At 37.0% G+C, this 24581-nt stretch overlaps 1 protein-coding gene across 1 annotated transcript in view; it reads right to left on the bottom strand.

Annotated features, from left to right (window-relative positions):
• FBXL13 (F-box and leucine rich repeat protein 13) overlaps positions 1 to 12102 on the bottom strand; it is a 90433-nt gene extending 78331 nt beyond the window's left edge. Inside the window, 8 exon segments of the mRNA XM_037388274.1 lie at positions 225 to 315; positions 2120 to 2229; positions 5111 to 5193; positions 5252 to 5323; positions 6976 to 7043; positions 8384 to 8477; positions 11077 to 11180; positions 12070 to 12102. Coding sequence (XP_037244171.1) covers positions 225 to 315; positions 2120 to 2229; positions 5111 to 5193; positions 5252 to 5323; positions 6976 to 7043; positions 8384 to 8477; positions 11077 to 11180; positions 12070 to 12102 — 655 coding nt within the window.
• Positions 12103 to 24581: the final 12479 nt, after the last annotated feature.

Raw genomic sequence — 24581 nt, 5'->3', positions numbered from 1 at the left:
AGCTTCTGGATGTCAAGTTAGAGCATACAGAATACAATCAGGTGCCACAGAAAGAAAGAATAGCATTATCATACTTTAAAGGACTCCACCTGACTCAAAGTGAAAAATGTAAGCAGCAACCTTCCTTTCCATCGCACAAACACATCCTTTTCAACAAAACATGATATCTACCATTTATGAAGTATACATATAAAAAAGAACACCAACTATCACAAACCTGTAACAAGGCTTTTCTGGTAAATGGGATGGTTTATGCCTGACAGTACAATCACTTGATTCAAAACTGCCTTTCTGACTTTTCTTTGTTACCAAACCCTGAATAAAAAGGTACAATTTTACCTTAATTGCAGGTTCAAACTTTCAAATACATTTAAATATTCTAAAAAATGAAAATAAATTTGCTAAACTTAACTAGGTATTTTCAAATCCACATACAGTTACACATCTATGAACATCTATAACTGCTGTTACTGAGAATAATCATAGTTTTAGGGTGGATCTCATCATTTTGCATCACAGCATTACAATAGAGAAGCATAGGAGACCACCTGCATTTCCAAACTAAAACATACTGTACACACCATATGACATAAACATACTACTAGCACGTGTCAATTTTTCAGACAAGTCTTCTAAAGGTATCACTACTAAAATCCCTCTGATGTTACATTGTATCTAATGTATACTATATGAAAGATACCAAAGTAGTTTTTTTATATCATTTCAAATTGGGGGTAACATTGAATCTCCTTTTATTCTAGCTCTAGAAATAGGAGATTCAGAGGTTGTAAAACTGGTTTTCATTTGAATATTGCTACAGGGAAGAATGGTGAACAGAAAAGGAAAGGAAATATGCAGGAAAGGAGAAATTAGGAATAAAGAAAATGGGAAGGAAGAAAACAGTGAGATGGGAAAGCCAGAAAGAGCAGAGTAAATGGAAATAATGAGCTTTGTAACTTCCTATTTTTAGGTTACTTAGTTGCACACAAATTGCCTACAGAATTGTACACAATACAGAAGTACACAATTAAAAAGTGATTCAGTTATATGCTTTCTGTTATATGCATTCTAATCTAATTATGAAAGTCAAACCAATCCTTAAAACTGCTACTAAGTGTGGAAAGAATTTAAGAATACTATTCCCTAAGAATGCCCTGACATGCTCCAGAAACAGGACATCTTTTGTCTAGTCAGACTAACATTTTAAGTACTCTAAGACCAACAAGAAAAGAGGAGAAAGAAAATATATAGGAGGGAGAAGAAACAAAAATGAAGTGAGAGTCCACCAACTAATTTGAGAGAACGGGGAAGAAGCAGGACTCATGACAGGTTTACCCCAGGAAGGATTTGACAACTGATGTCTGGCAGCCAGCAACTGATAAATTGTCCACAGCTGGTTTCCATTCTGACCATCCTCCAGCAGGGAAAGGAAAAGGAGCCAAACAGTGGGAGAGCCCTTTCTGTATGAGTGTGAGTTTTGGAACCCACGTGCAATTAGTAGCAGCTGGGTCTTACAGCTCCCATCTCTCCCCTTCCCCACATGGTATCTGCTGAGCATCCCACCAAGCTACAGCATTCTTTTCCTTGGCAGGAGAAATCTTCCCAGAAATTAAAAGATCCTGTTTTTCACAGTGAGACCAGTAAGAGCTGCTGGGCGTGGAGCTGTCCATGTGCTGCCTACTCTCAGGTGATCACAATTTTGGCTACCCCACACCTTTGGGGAGGAGATGAGGTTACTGAGGCTCCTCCTCACTGCAGGAATCTACACCTCTTGGATTCTGGTGGCAGGGATCCAGAGGCATCACCTTTACTGATTATCATCCCAACTGGTAATACTGCCCATAAGAAATCAGCCACCTGATCCAAGCCACTGAGATCACTGATCATATACAACAACACTCAATCCCTTCTGCTGCTTAAGATATGACCAAACTTCTACTTGCAGAATATAGAGGTAATGATCTGCTTCCCATAACATCATCAACACTAAATAGTAGTAGTAGTAGTAGTACACTAAAATGCTTCTTTTCATATTGATAGATCTGTTTTTCCATAAGAGTTAGAATAGAGTTAATATTTAATCATTGAGCTTACTGCATTCAAAATATTATCCACATACCTCAAAATATGCTTTCATTTTCAAAGAACTGTGGGCCTCTTTATGCCAAGCTTTTACAACAGCATTTAAACATAATTTGTTAAAGATCTGTTGCAGTTTCTCCACTGCCACTGAAAATATACATAACTATAACCAATTTGGGGACCACAAGTAAGAACAAGTATGTCATTTAATTGCTATAGATGAATGTCTGTCAAATTACATTTCAATAAAATAGCTATTCAATTCAGCTTCTGTAAGAAAATAAATAACAACTTTTTACAATAGATATAATTAAGACCTTTGCAACAGCATTTCAAGTCAGCAGGCAATCCATAAACATGACATTATTTTGAATTTATCAGAATTTTGTGTAAGACATTACTGACCTACAGTTTGATCTACTAAATTACCCAATAATTTCACAGAGCTTGGATGTACAAGATGCATACAGACCTCAGTGAAATGAAATACAATAACAAAACTTTAATAATGTTTCAGACAGCATAGAAGTCAAAAGTCATGACAAGAGGAAACGGCCTCAAGTTGCTCCACAGGAGGTTTAGACTGGATATTAGGAAAAATTTCTTCACCAAAAGGGTTGTCAAGCATTGGAACCGGCTGCCCAGGGAAGCAGTTGAGTCACCATTTCTGGAGGTATTTAAATATGTGTAGATGTGGTGTTCAGGGACATGGTTTAGCAGTGGACTTGGCAGTGCTGGGTTAACAGTTGGACTCAATGATCTTAAAGGTCTTTTCCAACATAAATAATTTTACAATTCTATGAATAAATTCAGTGAAGTGCTAAGCGTTACACCAGTGTTAAACATACAAAGAACAGTAAAACAGCTTATGAAAGATCGCGTGTTTGTTATGAATGAATGTAAATATTAAAAAAAACACTTTTAAGAAAAGTTTGGAAGCAATTGAATTTTCTGTAGTCCAGCACAAAAGAAAAACAAACCATGGGGAATATTATAACTGTCCTCCTATATGTAAAGGGTGTTATGAACGCAATCAAAATAAAATGCTTTTCACAGCCACTGAAATAAAAACAAGAGGAAATAAGTACAACTTTCTGCAAAACCTTAAGATATTAAAAATGATTTTTTGTCATTTAAGTTGGCAAACAAACTTACATAAGCTACAAAGGGAGCTGACTCTTCTTACTTGATACTTTCAAGAACATACAACAGTTTAAGTAGCTTAGCCCTTTATAATGCTATCTCATGGACATGATTAGTGTGGCATGCAGTCTTCACTATCAAAAGGATGAAAATGTAAATTTTGATATAGTAAATACACAATATAGAATCACTTATCTACTATCTTTTTAACAAAAAGGTGTCCTGAAATTCAACTGAAATAAATTATTATAAAGGTATATTTAAGATCCATTCTTGATAGTGAAAAAAAATAAAAATTAAAAATCAGTGTGTCTTGAATCTGGCAAGAGATGAAACGTTGACATTATAAAGCTGTTTTCTGTTACCTGAGTCACACTCAAACACAAAATGAACATACTGTATGATATTACTTTAATAAGTGTATGCTCTGCAATTTAATTACAAACTGTAATAACTTTTTAGGCTATACAACCAGTAAGATACAGAGACTGGAAGTATTTGCAAAGCAAATGCCTATTTTTATTTATATATATATAAAAAATATATATTAAAATTTTTATTGCTCGAGGGAGGAAGGCAAAAACTCTCAGGATTGCAAGGGAAGTCCAGACTGCACCTAAATCAATTTGCTTTGATTTTCATCAATCAGGATCTAACAGCCTACTAACGTGCCCCTTTAATTCTTTCTCACAACGCACTGTTCACTCTTGACATTTTTCCACAGATCACTCCTTCATGGGTTGTCTTCATATATTATATGAATACCGTATAGACTACACACACACACACATATATATATATATATTAGAGTTCTACTATGAGCAGATCCTCAATGTGTTCAAATTTTATTTAAGAAAAAAAGACCAACCTTTTTTTTTTTTAATTCTCTATCATTCCAGCAACCTCATTTACACTGCAATCCCACAGTTATACCGATACTAGTCAAGAGTCAATGAATAGACACACACAGCAATAACTGAATGGTGTTTTCTCCATATGTCAGCTTTGTCATAAAAGGAAATACACTGTGTAACTATGCCCCATCATATGTCTCCTCCTCTGCTTCTGTGAATTTAACATTAACAAAAGGTGTCTTGGCTGAAAGTAATATTTAGAAGATAATATAAAATAAAGTAATAAAAAAGAATATGAAGTCTCTCACAACTGCCTAGCGGAGCGAGGAAATAGCTTGGGCCTCTGGCTCTTTAAGAGCAATGTTTGAGTCATACATAACTGCCTGAGCTCAAACTCAAAGCTACAGATAGTGCTTTTGGCCCATTTTTTCATTTTATGAAACTTCTGTCTGGGTGGACTCAGGTTAACAGAGTCTATGTTCACAGCTGCTGCTGTGTGGAGACATTTTAAAAACCTCATAGCTGCAGGATCTGTGGAACACAAAGTCTCAAGCAGAATGAAGTATTTATTTTTTCTTTCTTCTGACTTTCTTATTTTATTTTGATCTTCACGCCTTCCCCACCTCTCATCATGAATTCCATCTAACTGAAGCCGAGTCAAACTCTGTGATCCCTCCTGTTTTATCCCCATTGCTGTACTTTTCACCTCCCACAAAAGCATCCTGACTCACTCCACTCTACTTTTGACATACACTCCATTTCCCTAGCACCTCTCAAGCCTGCTTTGCATAAGTATCACTGCTCAGTCTTCACAGAAGAGTATCAGCACCATCTGTCCTAGCACAGAATACAGAGAACTGCCTCTCATGGTACTAATGGCATCAGGTTGCCACAGGTCAACTAATGAAGGGCATCCTGCAAAAAGATAGCTAGATAAATTGTTGGACCAAGCATATTTAAATTACTCAGCATCATTTTCTTTTATATAACATGCATTTTTTGTCTTAAGCAAAGCAGCTATATAGACTTAGATGTCATTTTTTCCTTGTGAATCTGCACCCACACACTCTACTTCTGTATAATAACTCTTAATATTTGGACATTATAATGAACAGTATACTGCTAGACCCATCTAATAACTCTTAATATTTGGACATTATAATGAACAGTATACTGCTAGACCCATCTTCTGCGCTGCCTTTTTTCTTTTGTTCTTTTTCAGCAGAATATATTTTATCCATCCTCTGAATTGTAAAACAGAATGAGTAATTTAATATGGCTCCTGACCTGAATGAAGTAAAATCTATAAAACTGCAATTTGCCGTAAAATACAAAGCAGTCAAGCTCAACAATACAAACTTCTGAACAGAACTGATGTTTGATATTTATAACGTAATTAAAATATGCATTGATAATATTTTTCAGTGATAATTCATTCACTCATTTTAATAAAATTTCTACTTGTTCGTAATATTCTACAGTATCAAGCCATAAAAACTTGCTTGCTTCCACCATCATGTACTGCAGTTGCTGTCAGCTATATTTTCATGTAGAGATCTGTACTTATGGGAGGACATTTGAGTGTTTATAGAAAATAACTCAGAAGTGCTAGATATATGCATTTACTTAAGTGCTATTTACATTTTCTTGGCAATACAAATAATAATGTAATAGATCACAAACTCAATTTATATCTTAACAATTTTAACCTTTGGTAAAAATCCCATTTCTCTTCTAACCTAAGTAATAAGAATGAGATTCAGAACAAATGTATTTCAAATGATCATATGTCACTGATATATTAAAATACACTATTTCTCCATATCTGATTTGCTGGAAAGACTACTGAATAAATTAGACTTTACATGACCACTTTCATTTGCCAAAATCTCTCTCATTTCAAATTAAAATAAAAAAAATTCATGTAGTTGGGAGCAATTATAAATGGAACATTCTACTGTTCCAGTCCAACTTCTGTGATAATTAAACAAAACTGTCAGCTCAAACAATCTTCAAAATGCTGCTGTAAAGGAAAAAGGAATAATCTTTCATTTCACTGGGATACGAGACAAAAAAGAAAAAAAAAAGATTTCTCTTATAGCAAGGAAGGCTCAGGTATTAGGAAAATATTTCTGTTATAAAGGACTATGAAGTACTGGAATAAACTGTGTAGAGCGATTGCCGGGTCTCCAACACCTGTGATTTTTAAGATGACTATAAACAGCCAAGACAAATATTTACCAAGGCTAACCACAATACAGCTTGAAAATCTTAACCTCCCTACCAATTTTGTGATACTGAGTAAGGATTTACACCAGTATTCCTAAGAGTTGTACCTCCTATATAATTAGCATTCTATGCTTTTCAAAATAAAATAGCCCGAACTTACCTGTTCTAAATGGAGGATCATTACATTTTGATACACATGCTTATAAAAAAGGAACCAGTGAACATGTTTGTTTATTGGGATTATCATATTTAAAAACATATCTATGTATTATCCCCATTTTTAAAAGGACAAGCTGGATTATTTAAAATACGAGTTATCTAATCCCAAGTATAAAGGAAACGAAAGAGAGCACAAGAGAATGTAGATCTTTTACTTTCAGACACAGATGCAAATTATGCTTTTAATCCTGGGTATACATATATTCCTGGCAAATACAGCTGATGAAAGTGCAGAAATGTCAAAGGACTTTATTCAGGTCTGGAACATGCAGAAACTCAGAACTGACTAGTTTTAACATAGAACAACATTGCTGAAGAAAAAGAAAGCCAACTCTAAGTTTCTAATCTGAATGATGAAAACTTTCTCCTCCCCCAAAGGAACTACATGCTTTGGTAAAAGATTTTTCCTAGTATGTTCCTGAGGCATATGTAAAATGCATATACTTACCTAAAACACCGCTTCATTACATTTCTTCTGTAAAAGTCCCACGCTTTGGCACATAATTTTTCAGTCATCTAAACAAACCATTTATGACATCAGTACACAAAACAGTGCTGCAGTACGAATATTTAAAAATCGGACAAAAATATGAAATCTTGTATTTTCCCTGTTCATTGGTACAAATTAAAATATCTATTTTAAAGATCATTTTCTGTGTATACTTGGAAGTACTTTGCTACTAAATTACACTTTTGTGTTTACACGCAGAGTTAAAGGAAAAGATAAATTAGCATACAAAACAGAACTAATATGTGTGCTTGAGGGAAAGCTCAGTAACCGAAACTCAGGCTTTCACCCCTCATATCCACTCTTTTACTGATCAGCTGCATCTAGCAATTTAGCCTATTAAACAAATACTTAAGCTACTCTTTGCAAAAATCTTTTTGTGATCCATTGCAATGTAAACCACTTACCACATGATTCTAACTCACTGGTATTTTAATAAACCTGTTTGAGCTTCTACAAACCCAAAACTGTGTAAGACTACTCCCTGTAAAAGAGAATATGGTCCTTTGAATGTGCAAATAGGAATCGGGCTTCAAAATTGTTTTTATCTCATTTATTGCTCTTACTCCTAAGAAAATCTATGAGAGGATTTGACTGTGACACATTTGTATATTTATGTATATACTGTAAACCCCAACCATTCCACTTTTAGACTGATTAATATAATATTTGAGAGGCTGGTCAAAGAGGAAACAGCTGAAGTGAAACTGCAGTAAACTCACAGTACAGATGTACTAAGAGAAGACAAAATTGAGTACAGTTATACAGAGGTAATGAAGAGAAAAATCTGGTCACACTGCATGCCAGCTTACTGCCTAAATTGCTTAGACTGCTTCCAAGCATGGTTATGTAGCAACTTGCTCCTTCTCTGAATGTTTTAAAATAAGTGTGACTTTTTTTGATTGGTAAAACCAAGATGTTTACCTTCTTGTTTTATGTGCAATAATACTGCATTTCACTGTAACTATTAATTGTTAGCATTGACAGCACTTTCCAAGATTTATTGGTTCAAATGTAATTTTAAGGAATCACCCTAAGCAAAACTAAATAATGCACAGAAAAAACATGCTGTTGAAACTAGATTCATATTTATGTGGAACTCTTTTAAATTATAACCAAATATGAAACAAGAACTACTTGTTCCCTACCATACGCACAGATGCTATGCTTACCTCTGATGACATTAGGTTTTGGATACAAATCAGTATCGATAGAAAAAACTGCAAAGTATCATATTCCTTGCACTGGCTACAGAAGAGTAACATGAGAAAAGTTAAAAACCGAATATAAGTATTTTATTAGATTTGTTCACAGCATAGAGTTAATGCAAATATTCAGTTATTTTTACCAGTTGTTCATGATCTAGTCCAAAAACAATGTTCAAGTAAGTTTCTGAAATCCTCTTGAATTTTGGATGGAAAGACAGATCAGCACACATATACCTTTAAAAGAGAAATAAATTACATTAACCCTATTAGTATCCCCAAAAGAAAATGCGTTTTTTCTCTGTACCTAATAGATTAGTTATATGTTACAGCATTATGATAGTATCATTTAAAGATTAAGACCTATATCGCTTTCATTACAAATACCCCTAGCAGCCGTATTTTTAACGTGTTTACAAAATATGAAAACAAATTATCATGTTTTATTGCTACTCTAAGAGCTATGTTGAAATACTGTGTACATTAGAGCTTCCATGTAATCTCTCAGACCTTTCCTATCAGATGATACTATTTTGTTTTTCATCTTAATATTGACTGAAGAGCCATTTCAAATTTTCAGTAGTTGAAGCAATGTTTCCTGGTGTTGAAGATAGGCCATGCCATGTCTAGGTAGGTAAACTTTTGTTTTCATTTAATAAAAAAAAAGACAACACACTGCAAAGTCGAATAAATAAAAAAAGATTATGCTGCATTATACTTCCATGAAAAATATGGAAACAAAAAGTATTTACCAGAGATCTAAAATTAAAAGAGAAACCAAGTCAGTTTTCAACTTCTAGGAAAGACATCATAAATAATGTAAAGTAAACAATAAAACCTCATCATTATGGTTCAGGTTGTTGATGCGCCTTGTGATAAGAGGAACTGGTGTTATCCCATGGAGAATCCCAGAAAAGGACACAAAAAGGGCACATATCTGCATCACCCACTGTAACGATTTTACCTGCTGCCACAACGTATTTAAGTCAGTCTATCAGTGTATGCAGAGAGGCTGGGGGTCAGGCAACTCCGGAGATCTCTGCTGGAGTGGGCCCAAAGATTAACCTTTATTATCCACCTCCTACTGAAAACTTCAACCAGAAGTGACAACTGCACAGAACATAAAAGCGAGGTAAGTACCCCCTGGCTAGCCCTTTGAAATTACAGCTTCTTCACATAGCAAAAGATACCTATTTTCCTAGCATTAACCATCACTTTGTCCACTATATTGCCTTCCCTCTCTTTTCCACTTCTCATTCTCTAAGTTTTTCTAGCTCCCATCTAAATAGATCAGCAGTGCCTTTTGGGGTCAGTTTTAATCCCCCGCTATTTTCTGACAGCAATAAGGCTTTTTACAGAACTCAGTATCTCAACAAAACATGTTAGTCCCTTACTAAAAAGTATCAGTGGCAGCATGCCTACACAACCAAACTCTAAAAAATGATATTTTATAGACTTTACATGAACACTGAATTTAACTCATACTGAATTATGACTTTCCATCTCCTTCCTGTACAAAGCTCTTTCACTCCGCAGTGGAGTTTTTGTCTCCAGGCATCCTTATTGTTATGAAATTTTGTTCATCTTTTTTCTTATCTTTTTTGTTTACACTACAACCTTTGTAGAAGTTCTCAGTATTTAAAGTTTTCTTGCAGCTTAATCCTGATGATATCCCAAAACATCAGGCTTGATTATTGTACAGCTGTGACACCTACAAATGAAACTGCATTCTTGGATCAAGTCCAGCAAGTAAAAAAAGAGGATATTCTATCTTGTTATGATTCATGTCAATGCAAATACCATTATAGACTGTTGCTCTTCCCTCTGCACCACCTGAAACTTTTTTCGTAATATTCCAAACTTTCAATGGACCAGAATCTATAAACCTCGAAGATGTCATATTTACAAAACACAACTTTTCTTGAAACCCAGCTGAACCATGAAATTAATTATGTGTGCAAGTTAAACCAGGAGGGGAAGTAACTTTCACAGGAGCTGCATCAACAGCAATGAACATGCTTCCAAAAAAGTTAAGAACATATGATCTCACAATATTCAAAACTAATGCAAAACTTTGTGTCTTGTTTTCTGCATAGTAAGTTAAGAATATACATACACCTTTTTTCTCTTTTGTCAGGTACAGACTAATTATAAATTAATGACATTTTTCCTAACAATGGACAAAAAGCACTAACAGGTCAGAAAAAGCATTTGTTGTGAAACATATTTTTTAAAATTCAGATGGCATATTTAGTCTACAGAAGTTGTACGTATTTTAGAAACCAAAGCTTCCTTCCACTGAAGTCAAACAGTATTTTCTGAGATTCCAGTGTAAACAGAACTAAATCCTCAGTCTTTTTTAGCTCATGCTGTGATTACTTCACTTAAAAGGATGAAAGAACACACAGAGCAGAGAACAAATGAGAAATACTACAATTAATGATTAGGTGCTTGAAAGTCGCATCCTGGTTCATATAGGTAAATATACTATGGACAGCAATGAAGTCATAACAAATAACACTACCTCAGTTTTGATTACCACAAAAGGGTTTAATATATTGACTGAAGAGGAGCATTAAGTAGAGGTTATACTCTTTATTCTGTAGACAAAAAAACCCCACCCATAGATATCAGAAGAAAAATATTTTCTGTGGTTTTAGAAGATATTGTCCTACTGTATTTGCAATATCATATGCCATTAATATTTGCAAAAAAAAAGCAATATTAACATTTAATTTACAGTCTACACAGTAAATGCTGTGCCATTAGCATGTTTTAAAAGTTAAAGTTCAATATTACAAACCACAGAGCACAGACACAATCATTTAGTATGTACCATAAGAGAACATCTAATCCCTTTTCCATTATTTCTTTGAGCTTTTCTTCTAAAAATGTAAGTGGATCTTCTGGACGCATAACAATTACACCACAAAGCAGCACCTGCAAAAAGAAACTGCAAATTAATGCCTTTGTGTTAACAGCAAAGTAGCATCTAGATATGAAACTATTAAAATAAACACAAGCTTACCAGCGTCTTTTAAAATACTGTAAAATAGAGGCATTTATTTTTATCATTTACCTTCCTTTTTCATTCAGTTTTTAAAGGTAATATTGCACATATCAGCATATTTCAATTGCTAGACCTCAAAGCACTGGCTTTAGGCTAGTGATAAAATACATGGTATTTCTTCAACAATTACTACAAAGAATTTCATTGCTTTTAGTGTGCATTAAAGAAAGAATATACAGATGATTGGATAATTTTATTTACTTAATGAAAACCAGAATGTAAACCAAGATTAATCCTGTGTAGTATAGAGTATGTTGAATGGGAAGCATGAACAGAAATTTATCTTGTAACCAGTACTGAAAACAAAATGCAGTTTGAAAAAAGATTTGCTTTTCAGGATTGTGTTATCACATACTTTGCATTATCTTTTAGTAATAATGCACAACTGATGAACCACTTTTCTCATTTGTGAATTTGCATATGATTTTTGACTCATCAGCTCACATACAGCAAAAACATACAAAGTATATTGATTTTTAAAAGTATATAGGCAAATTGCAGTTATTTAAGTGAATATTTAATGAAAACTATAAACTAGATGGTTTTGTGCCTGGTAAAAATTTCAAAACATGACTACGTATCTTTAACTAGTCATTAATCTATGTTAATGCAAAAGATGCTGTCCCGGGACACACTCTTGCTTATATTTCCCTCTGTCTGTTATAAAGAAACTTGCTTTCATTAGTTATCACAAAAACAACACCTGTGTTTTTAGATTTTCTTCCAGCCCTGACACTTAAGAGAGCTGGTTTTCTTTGCCTCTTCCCACTTTTCACTACCAGCACTCTCCATGGTGCAGTTGGATGGTACCCATCTAAATATTGCCATTCAGAGTCTGCTGTGGCCTCTAGAAGATCATGACCAAAATTCTGACTATGCAATGTCACTATCCACTTGTGTTTAGTTTTCCCAAACCATGGCACCTATGCACTCAGTGGGTAGAAATGCTTTCCTCATTTTCTAACATTCATATTGATTCCAGCTTATTACTGTAATACTATATAAATGTAGTCTATATCAACATAAAATACTTTTTAAACCCAGGAAATATCTGAAGCAACTGCTACATGTTGATGACAAGACAACACAATAATACACAAACTCAATGCAATACTACTTTCCTTTCAAGACATGGCCTCTTGCTATTACTAACGTGGAGCATGTGCTTGAATTCTTTTCAGGAAGCACGGTGGGAGTACAAGGGAAAAGAGGAAAGCTCTAAATCAAAACCATGATATGGATATACAGCAAAAGCCAAGCATAACATAGAGTTAACAAAAGGTAGAAGTGGGCAGAGCAGGCAGGTAGAGGGAGCAGCCCGGGAACTTTTGCATGCTAGAGAGGCCTTTTGCATGCTAATCAGAACACTATGTAGAAACAGAATCAGGCAATAACATAAATTGGAAAGGTTATCTGAAGGCTGTTGAACAGAAGTTGTGAATGCCCCATCACTGGAAGTGTTCAAAGTCAGGCTGGATGGTACTTTGAGAAACCTGAAAGCTGTCCCTGCCCCCAGCAGGGGGGTTGGACTAGATGATCTTTGAAGGTTCCTTCCAACCCATGCCACTCTATGATTCTGAGTTAAGACCAATATGAAAAGGCAAAGAAAAATACTTCTTTATGCACAGACACAATGAAAGGCAACTGTCCTCAGTTTAGCCACCCTGAATATTTACAAACACTAATCAACACAGAGCTTCCAACCTTAGCATCTCTTCAATCTTAACAAAAATGTATTTTGCAAAGTTGTAATTTTCAATCTCGATGATTGACTACATTAAGAAAACATTATAAATCCATCACTTCTCATTGTAATTCGTGATATATAATATAATTTTAAGCAATATACAGGCAGTTAAATGGCTTTGATCACAAATTTTCCTATGGACAGATTTCCCAAAGCCAATCCCAACACTGGTCGGCTACTCCCTCTGCTGGATTAAGCCAGTATGCCTGTGCCACATGAATGCCATTTTTTGTTACTTCAAGTTTTGTTTACCTTTTTCTTTTTTCCCTTTTACAAACAAACACAATTATTTTTTTCCTTTGGATGTTCTGTAAGGTTTCCAACACAGTAAAGCCAAACTATCCAATTATATACTGGAGCGCAAGGCCTCTGTTTAACATTCCTTTATAAAACTTAAATAAGGAAAGAATTGTAACAACCTGGTCTTGCAAGGTTCTCTCCAGTGATGCTTGGGCCAGGTGTAAAACTGAAAACAATTATGCTGAATCTCTACAAGTCTGGCTATTTCTATGAGACTTCTACAAGACTCTCAACAATCTGAAAGAGTCAATCAACAAATTTTCTCAATCTATAAATTTTATTTAGTCATAATACTAAACATTAAAACTATACTCATACTTCAAATGATCACTAGTTGCATATCATCACAACCCCCAGCTAACCAACTCCCAAACAACTAAGAAAAAAAAACCCAACTCCCAAAACATCTACAGTGCACCTAAATTAATAAGCTAGAATTCAATATCTTAGTCAGGTTTTTATATTAACTGCTTCTATTTATCAATCCGGAAAAGATCATCTGTTCTTTAAAAGTTCACAAAGGAAAAGTCCCAAAATTCTGCAGCATTCAGTTTAAAGCTCACTAATGGAAGAACCATTTTTAGCATCCCTTCCTCTGTACATTTAGCCTACATATTTTCTTACTCCTTATTCGTATGTGAAAGAGAGCTATTAAGAATCAGCATATTCATCATCTGAATAAAATAAAGTGTTAGATACTGATATCCAACAAGTTTTACAAACTCTTCAGCTGTACCATTCTTGCATCCTTGCAATGACCTCAGTACATAGACCAATAGTTTTGTTGATGTTAACAGACATTTGCTAAACAGTAAATTCCATTTATTTCCATCACCAAAAAGAGAACATGACTGGGTGGCATAGATGATGACTATTAGCTGTGCCTTTAGAAAATATTCCCTATGAGGATGAAGAAACATCCATGTCTTGTCTATAAAGTTTTCCAAAGCAAAAAGTTTCAAGATCTAAATTCTATGCCTCAAAAATCAGGTAATCTAAATACAACATACCCATTTTTACCAACAAAAAAATCTTAACAGTGGTATATTTTCATCATTTTTTATTATTCCTAGTACTGGGTAAATCAACACAGCATCTACCTGTTAGAGATGTATCCAGCTTTAAACTTAATGATACTCCCAAACCCCATAAGCTATCCAGAACCAGTAGATGCCAAATGTAGTTTTGTTAACAACTGCTGTTTTCTTGCAAACCCTCATAAAGTGCACTGCTTTTCCAGAAGCATCTACTACTAGACTGCATTTTCCTGTTGAATATCAAAAAATTAACTAAACAGGTTCCACAAAAACTCTCTTTTCTGTGAAGCTTGGATAAAAACCCTTGACCATGGTTGGTTTTGACATCTTGTGACTACTGCCCTTTCCTGACCACCAATAATGATCTTCCTGTGTCTTTGTGATTTTCATGCCTGTTTATGCTCCTTTCATGTCCATTTGCTGGTTCACCATCAGCTCATAAGGCACCTGGGCAGGGAACATCTTCTGATAAATGTACAGCAGCTAGCACAACATAATATCCTGAGTAATTTACCTAGGTTTCAAAGCATGATGAGGATGACTACTACAAGAAGTAGTATGCAAGACCCATATACCAAAAAAAACTTACCAACAAAGATATGAATTTTGTTATTTTGATTTGTTGCTACAAATGTTATTTCCCAGCCTCACACCTCCGGTGCTGAAGATGTGCTGTTCACTGTATATTCAAACTGCATTACCATGTATACATTTTAGCTATTCCATAACACCTTGCTTAAATGTCACTGCAGTGTTATAAATATTAAATGTTATTATTTCAGGTATACCTTCAATAAGAGACTACACCCTAAAACCAGATGCATTTTGCAAAGACAATAAAGGCCTGCCAGCCCCAGGAGAAGTTCTAGCAAGGTGGGCAGCAGCTCAAAGCAGCAAATTAACAGGGATAATGGAACTGATGCAAAACTGACAAAACCGTTGTCAACTTTGCCTCTTCCAGAGACCCAGAAAGTCTGGTCTGCTGCTGCTGCTGTTATTCCCATGAGGAAGAGGAGCAAAAGAGGAGGGTGTGTGAAACACAACGAGGCCTGAACTGGCCACAAGCTTCAGCCTTCCATTAACCCAGTGTAGAAAGACTGGGTTCTCTCAAAGGCTTCTCTCTTCTAGCCATGACCCCATTACTCTTCCTACCACTTTAGTCATTTACCCTTCATGACAAAATTCATTTGGGTCAGAAAAATTGTAAGCCAGCTCTGCATCCAAATTTGATTTTAACATTGTAAGAATACAGCTACTAACAACAGTGAAAGTTGTCATACGCATAGTGTTTGCAGGATTATAGTTTGCCTGCCTTTTTATGGGTACTGTTTAAAAGTAAATCTGGATAAGAGAAGTCTGACAGGAATGAAACATTCAGATGCAGCAGGGAATCTCAAATTATTTGGACATGATTATTTGGAGTCCAACTGCATTTGAACTGTGTCCAAACCACAATCTAATCATAAAAAGACGTAACCAAATGGCCATTTTGGAACTCTATATCCTTATTTTTGATTAATGGAAAATGGAAAGAGAAACCAAAAGGTAATAAAATCACATAAGAAACTTGCCTAGACATCAGCAACCCTCTATGAAACAAGAAAAAATTATTTAAAAAAAAAATCTTACATAGGCTAATTTTTAACTGATTCTTTCTTTTAAGAAACTCCCTTTAACCTTAATTCTTTCATTTTTAGTTTATTAAATTAATGCCACTGTTGCTATAAATGTATTTATAACTTTTGCTTGGAAATGCAAATATGAACTATTTTTGAAGTGCGGAATCAAGAACTACAGCTCATGCAGATACATCTCTTTTGTTTTCCTGTGCTTAAAAACACAAAGAATGATCAAGAGACAAACTCTTGCAGGAGAGGCGCTCAGTCTGCATGGCAGCACTGCTCTGTAATTATTCTAATTGGCTCAAGGTTTCTTTATTAATGTTTCCATGGAAATCCTGGCTGTAATAGCTGCTTGCAAATGATGCCCATTTTTGGTAGCTTAAAAGCATCAGGATGTCTCTTAAACTTGTATTTGTGCATTGTGCCTTTCTTTGTTTTAAGGAAACTGAGAAACAGCTGCTGCATATTTTGAAACAGGCAGAAGTGAATGTGACGAAACAGGGAGGAAACTAAAGAAATACAGAAAATCACGTAAGAATCCTGAAGGCAAACCCACCAACTTTGTTTCCCCCACAGTCCCTCATGTTGTGACAGTTTTACTCTCTAACATTTTACGGAAGTTTATTTACTCCTGGGACAATAAATATCTAATCCACAAACATCTGAAACGTGGTTCACTGCTGTTACGGTTAAATTGAAATAAATTCAGTCCAAATAAATCCACTAAATATTTATTAAGGCAGGAAAGCAAAAACAGCGCGCTGGGTGGCCAGGGCGTCGCAGCTCCACCTAAGGCTCGCAAATTCAAGCAAGCTGAGCAGCTCTTTTTATCTTCACCGAGGTCGTTTCTGACATCTTCAGTACGCCCCTCTGCTTCTTCTGTTATCGTGGTTTCTTGTCAAACAGGACGTTCCCATGTTTGGTGTAGCAACATAACGTTGTGGACATGTCTCTTCTTGTTAAACAGGAAGTTCTCAAGACCACCACAATGGGTTCGTTCCTCTTGCTTAACTTGATTGATCAGCAAATTACCCTTAGTTACTTATTACAATTCCCCCCTTCTTTTATTTATAAATAATTTGCTGATCAAACCCAGACAATACCTCACAAGCTGCATCTAATTCAGGATTTTCATTTGGTATGATTTTCATCTCTAGTTCCGATTGCTTCATCACCGTTAGCTGTACTTTTTCCAACCTGCTTTTCACAAAAGTTACAAATTTATTAATGATACAGGGTCCAAAAGTCAGAGCTAATAACAACATTCTGAGGGGTCCCACCAAGGTAGAAATTAAAGTAGTCAGCCAGCGTGACTGATTAAACCAAGATTCATACCAGGAGGATTGAGCCTCCCGTTCTCTTTTTCTTTTCTCTAATCCCTCTCTCAGCTTCGCTAACAAATCTCTTACCACCCCAGTATGGTCAGCATAGAAGCAACATTCCTCACCGAGAGCAGCACATAATCCTCCTTGTTGCAAGAATAAAAGATCAAATCCTCTCCGATTCTGTAAAACTACTTCCGATAATGAGGTCAATGATTTCTCTAAATAAGAAATAGGTTTTTCTACTCGGGCCAAATCTTCGTCTACGGCAGCTCTTAGAGATGTTAGACTCTGCTGCCGTTGCACCAAGGAGGTTATGCCAGTGGCGGTCCCAGCGACCCCTAAACCAAGTAAAGTAGTTATAGTAATTGCAGATATTGGCTCTCTTTTGTTGATTTTATGTCCTAAATTGCTCCAATGTAAATACATAGTCTCTTCCTTATGTAAGAGGATTCTAGGTACCACAGTAACCTGTACACAAAGTTCTGAAGCATTTCTTTTGAAAACAGCAGTAGGCAAACACGGTGTTAATCCAGTTATAGAGCAAATCCACCATGTCCCAGGACTAGGCAGAACCCATTTAACATCAGATGCAAAGTTTCGAGTCTGGTTAGTACATAGAGATTTTCTTCTATTTGTCACCTTTCCTATACACCAACCGCTCCCTCTGACTTGTTGGAGGGTAATCCCTGCTTTCCGTTCTTTCCAATTACATCTGGAGGGACTATCCTCAGAAGAGGTAGTAAAAGGAGATGGATGGTACAGCTATCCCCTCATAAAAAGGAGGCTTTATGTCATAACATAACCAACAGGAAATGGTAAAAATTGGATTTGTTGCATTTAAAGCTTGATAGGCTGCCTGCATCACAGCCCATAAGGGTTCATCATCTCTAGGTGTTTCCTCTACTTTATTTGTAGAGGTTAGGTATGTCCCTGGGGTGACTGAGGCTATGGAGTTTTCTGCCTTTGGCTTTTTCTTTTTCCCTTTTTTGCTTTGTGATGACTCGATTGGGCCCTACTGTTTGTGGCATTTTAACTTCACGTTTTTGAATGAGTATTAGTCCTCCTCTATCAACTCCAGATTCCCAATATCTTAATCCCCATTAGGTTCGTCCTAATAACTATCCAGGGTCATTGGATTGGTGGACAGTTAAATATATATTGTGACAGTTACTGTGGCCTAAGGATCCCCCTGAGGAATCATGTCTGCGTGGTTCCCCACACCCCTCGGGGCCCCAGTTTGAGCTCAAAAATGTGTCTTGATTAGTTGGGGTCCATGATGAAGTGATCGTCTCACAATCCCAATACGCACAATAATAATGATTTGGATAATTGCAATAAGTTTTTCCTGGGTTAGAATTTGGACATAGGTAATAGCCTTTTTGATTTAGGCAAGGTTGTATAGGAACTAGCTCACAGAGGGATGTCAGAAATCTCGGAGGTCCTACTATAATATTGAATTTAAGTACAACTGGACCTTCCCAGCGGGAAAGTGTCCAATTAAAAGGTTGATGTTTATTTCCTGAGGTCACGAAAATCAAGATCATTAATAGGATATCAGCTTTCATTTTTCCCCACTTGATCAATACCTCTCTGCCTTCCTCGTCTACTCTTTTGCAGAGAGCAACGGGATATCAGTATCTTCTCGGCAGCAGCAGGAAGTCTTCAGGGGAATTTTGCTGTTATCCTGTCAATAATTTCCAAGATCTAAGGAGCTAGTTGTCTCTTAATTATATTTCCACCTGTTTGGTTGTTGTGCCTGTTTCCAGGCAAATCTTATAGTACACTGTCCTAAAACTTTATACCGGTCTCTTTCATATACTTCCCAAAGTTCAGGTACTGACAGTTCCCATCTACAAAATAATTTACAAATTTCTGCTCGAGCCCGTTGTTCCCTGGTAGGTGTCAAATTATTGTGACATTTCATACAATAAGGTTGTCTCTTAGTTGAAACACAAGACCACTTTCTATCACAATTTAAACATTGACAAACAACCCAGCGTAAGCGTCCGGAAGTAGGGTGTTTTAAACAAGGTATTCCACGGATGTCTCCTATACCGGGTGATTCGGGTATATCTGTCTCTGTCTCACAGCAAAAGGGAAAAACCTGAGGAGTTCCTGTCAGTTTATAAAATCCAGCACCCCCCCATTTGGTCAGGTATTCGTTCTTCACTCCAAGGTGCAAAATATACCTTTCGTAGGGTAATTCCAGGTGGTATTTGGAACCATTGATATAAACTATTTCTCTCCTTCCCTCCTGGAGTGGTTCATTTACCGGCCTCGTTTTTCCTTATCTTCATTCGGAGGTCCCCTGGTTCCGACGTCACAGTCCACATCTCTGGGAAGATAGGTCCGTTAATTCTACCGGCGTGAGTCCACCCTTTTTCCGCTGTCCGTACAGCTGTATCTGTGGTAAGTAAAACAACAAAGGGTCCTTCCCAACAGGTGTTAGGGAGGTTTCTTGCCAGGTTTTGATTAGTACCTGGTCTCCAGGCTGAATTCGGTGTATGGAAATGTCCAAGGGAGGTCTTTATACTACCAAACCTTTCTTTCTTAATTCCTGTCTCCTTTTTGTAAGTTCCAAAGTATATTCTGTTAAAATTTTATCCTCGACCTTCGGGTGTTCTATTAATAATCCAAAGTCATAAGGCATTCCATACAACATTTCAAAGGGGGATATATCAGTATCTGTCCTAGGTTGAGTCCTCATGTAGAGCAAGGTCAGCGGTAGACATTTAACCCAGTTCATTTTTGTTTCCACCATAAGTTTGGTCAGGTGTTTCTTTATTTCCCCATTCATTCTTTCTACCTTCCCGGAACTTTGTGGGTGCCAGGGAGTATGGTATTCCCATTTTGTACTGAGCAATTCAGTTGTTTCTTTAATTATTTTTGATGTAAAATGTGGGCCTCGGTCCGAATCAATTGCCGTAATAGTTCCATACCTTGGAATAATTTCTTCTAAGAGAATTTCAATAACTGTCTTTGCAGTAGCCCTTACCACTGCAAAGGCTTCTACAAAGTGTGTAAGGTGATCAACCAAGACTAATAAATACTGATATCTCCCCACCTTCGGCAATTCAGTAAAATCCACTTGTATTTTCTCAAAGGGCCTTTTAGCCAATTCACGACCTCCTTGAACCTTTTCCCTAAGTTGTTGTTTATTAACTTTGTGACAGGTTAAGCATCGCTCTAAAATCCTTTTAGCTAGACCGTATATTCCGACACAGGCATAATTTATTTCAAACTGATCCACTAAAGCCTGAGTTTCCCAATGGGTTTTGTGATGTAATTTATTTAGTATTCCCCTAGCTAGTCCCTTTGAAAGAATTTCCCTGCAGTCTGGTAACAGCCATTTATCACCATCTCTTTTCGCTCCAGTTTGTTTCAGCTTATCTAATTCTTGGAGAGTGAAAGTCTTATCTAACCTTAGCCTTTCAGGTTCCTCTCTCAAGGTCTGAACCATTAATAATGCAGCCCGTTTTGCCTCTGCATCAGCTAGATTGTTTCCTCTTACAGTATGGGTTAGTCCCTTCTGATGTCCTTTTACATGGACTATGGCTATCTTTAGTGGGTCTCTTAATGCCTTTAAAACTTCTAGGATTAATTTTTCATGTACTAATCCTTTTCCTTGGGTGTTAATTAAGCCTCTCTCCTCCCAAATTTTTTCAAAAGTATGTACCACTCCAATGGCACACTTTGAATCTGTATAAATAGTTCCAATTTTATTTCCTAAGAGTTTTAATGCTCTTAACATAGCATATAACTCACACGCTTGTGTGGACCAAGCTTTATTTAATGGTCCTGATTCTTTTACCTTAAAAGTATATGCATCCACAATAGCATATCCTGATTTTCGTTTTCCTTCACCCATTCATGAGGAGCCATCCACAAATAATTTTTCTCCTTCATCTAATTCATCTTCTTCTAAGTCCTCCCTTATTTTAGTCTGCAAATTTATTAGTTGGAGGCAGTCATGTGTCAAATCTTCTTTAGGTTCTCCGTATAAAAATTGGGCAGGATTCTGAATAGAGGTGGTCTCCATTTCCAACCTAGGGGACTTAATCAAAATTCCCTCATATTTGAGTAATCGACTGTCTGTAAGCCACTTATCAGCTTGTTGTTGTAACACTCCTCGAATGTTATGAAGGGTGTATACTTTTAGTTCACCTCCCAGGGTGACTTTTCCCACTTCTTCTACCAATAATGCAGTGGCCACTATTGCTTGTAAACAAGCGGGCCACCCACAGCTTACAGGATCCAGTATTTGAGAATAATATCCTACAGGCTTTCTCTGTCCTGCCCATCCTTGGGTCTGAACCCCATAAGCTGTGCCATTATCCACATTGATAAAAAGTTGAAAGGGTTTATGGATATCGGGTAAACTGAGGACAGGTGCTTCTACCAGATCTCTCTTTATATGTTCCCAACGATTCTCATCTTCAGGGGACCATTTTAGCAACCCGTTTTTAGTTAATTTTTCATACAAGAATTTTACTTTACTGCTGTAATTTTCTATCCACTGTCGGCAATACCCTAATAATCCCAATAACTGTCTTATCTGTCTTTTATTAGTGGGCGTTGTTAGAGACAAAATTCCTTTTACTCTCTCGGGATCTAATTTCTTGTGTCCCTTTGTAAGCCAGTGTCCCAAGTATTTTACCTCTTCCTCAGTAAACTGTAATTTGGATTTAGAAACGTTTAATCCCTTGAGGCCTAAAAAGTTTAATAATTTGATGCTCTCATTTCTGACCCCTTCTTGGGTTTTTCCAGCGATCAATAAATCATCCACGTATTGTATTAGAATTAGTCCCTGACTTAATTCATAAGATTCCAGTAACTGTTCCAGAGCTTGTCCAAGCAAGTTTGGAGACTCTGTGAATCCCTGGGGCAAAATGGTCCACCATAATTGTTGTTTTCTATGGGTCTTGGGGTTCTCCCACTCGAAAGCAAAATAGTCCCTACATTTTTCTTCTAAGGTACAAGCCCAAAAAGCATCTTTTAAATCTATAATACTATACCATTTATAATCTGGACTTAACTGGTTAAGTATAGTGTGAGGGTTAGCCACCACAGGGAACCGAGTAACGGTTCGTTTATTTACAGCTCTCAGATCTTTTACTAAGCGATAAGACCCATCCGGCTTCTTTACAGGCAATATGGGAGTATTGTGGGGAGACATACAGGGTTCCAAAAGCCCTTGGGCTAAAAGTCTCTCAATTACTGGCTGCACCCCTTCTCTCCCCTCTCTAGAGATGGGATACTGTTTTATCCTAATTGGCTGGTCTGGGTCTTTTATGGAGACCGTGATCGGTTTGATATTTAATTTTCCCGTCGACCCTGGGCTATACCAAGTTTCTGGATTAGTCCTGGCTTCATCTTCCGTGGTTAATAAGCATAATCTTACTTTTAATTTTGCTTGATCTACTTCCAAATTAATTCCTAATTCTACCATCAGGTCTCGCCCCAGTAGGTTATACTCAGCTTCTGGGACCAATAAGAATGTTCCCACTCCATATTTATTTGGAGCGTCTATTGTTACATTCCTTATCAGGGGCACTTTGAAAGGTTCTCCCTTAGCAGCAATTACTTGAAGTTTATCTTTTGATTCAACACATCTAGCTGGTAACTTTTGGACTGTTGATCTTTCAGCGCCTGAATCCATGAGGAACTCGAACACTTCATGCTGAGGACCCAACTTCAATTTTATCAAGGACTCGGTAACCTTAGGGGTTCCCAGCAAATAGAACCCCTGACCCCCCTAATCCTCCTTAAATATTTTTTCATCCATCATCCTTTTCCGACAATTTCTCTGCAGGTGTCCCCTCTTGCGACAATAAAAACGCTCTACGTCCTGTGAGCCAAATCTCTTTCCTTTAGGGTCTCTTTCCTTTAGGGTTTTTCTCCTCTCCTGCCCTGACTTTGTCCTTCCCTTACAGCTGCCACCAAGATTCTGGCCTGTTTCTTCTGACTCTCTTCTTCCCTTCTCACATACACTTTTTGGGCTTCTCGTAGTAATTCATCTAACCCTTTTTCCTGCCAATCTTCTACTTTCTCTAACTTTTTCCTTGTATCTATCCAAGATTTAGCCACAAATTGAGTTTGCAGCGGGGCTTGAACCACTTGACTGTCGAGGTCTAATCCAGAATATAGCTGAAAACTCCTTCTCAACCTTTCCAGCCATTTGGTAGGGGTTTCATTCTTTTTCTGTTGTTCATTAAAGGCCTTATTAATATTTTGCCCTCTGGGTACAGAATCCCTGATTCCCTGAATTATCATATCCCAGAGATCAACCATGTTCTTTCTATGTGCGGGGTCTTGATTGTCCCAGTTGGGCTGCTGTAAGGGCCATTTTACATTTCTGGCAGGACCATGCTGATGTCTCTGATCCCAATGTCTCATGCCTGCCATTCTGATCATTCCTCATTCTTCACTTGTGAACAAGATCTTTAAAATAGATCCCATTTCATCCCAAGTATAAATGTTAGACCCGAGAAACTGATCAAAACGTTCTGCCACCCCTAATGGGTCCTTTAACAAGTGTCCCATTTCTTTCTTAAATTCCCGCACATCCCCAGAGTTGAGGGGTACAGATACAAATCCAACCCCGGGTTGTGGTCGTCCCATAGCAGTCTCCCTCAGTGGATACAATAAATTTTCCTCCCTTCTTTCTCTAGTCTGACTTCTAGTCATTCTCCGATTAATAGGAGGAACTTCCTCCTCAGGTTCTGAGGGAGCTGTGGGGGAAGTATCTTGCTCAGGGTTTTGTGGTGGTGGAGGAGGTAAAACAGGGTGGAGGAGACATAGGTGGCTTGTCTACATCCCACTTTTTCTTTTTATCATTCTTCTTTTCTTTTAATGGAAACAAATCAGCAGTCTGAACCGTGCCCAGGATCCATAAAAAGGCATATTCACTCTCCTCCTTATTGAATGGTCGCTTGTGGTTAACATATATATTTAATTGTTGACAAATCCAGTCCTCTAAGGATCCATGAATTGGCCAGTATAAACCTTTTCTTATCTGTTTTCCTCCCCATACTTCCATACAATAATAGACCCATTTCTCCTTGGACTTCCCTATCCGAGAAGGGGAACTATCCCAATATCGAATCATTGGGCCTAACAGGCTATCTTGGGGTATATCGGGGAGCCCACCCCCCACCCCCCCACTCCCCCCCGTTATCTCCTGCATGGAACCAGAAGCCTTACTCTTCTTCTGTCCCATCTTCCGAGAGTGCCTTCTTTC

Source organism: Falco rusticolus, chromosome 5 (assembly GCF_015220075.1).
Source record: "Falco rusticolus isolate bFalRus1 chromosome 5, bFalRus1.pri, whole genome shotgun sequence".
NCBI lineage: Eukaryota > Metazoa > Chordata > Aves > Falconiformes > Falconidae > Falco > Falco rusticolus.
The sequence above is the reverse complement of the archived record's forward strand: the minus strand, read 5'-3'. Positions and strand labels throughout refer to the sequence as shown.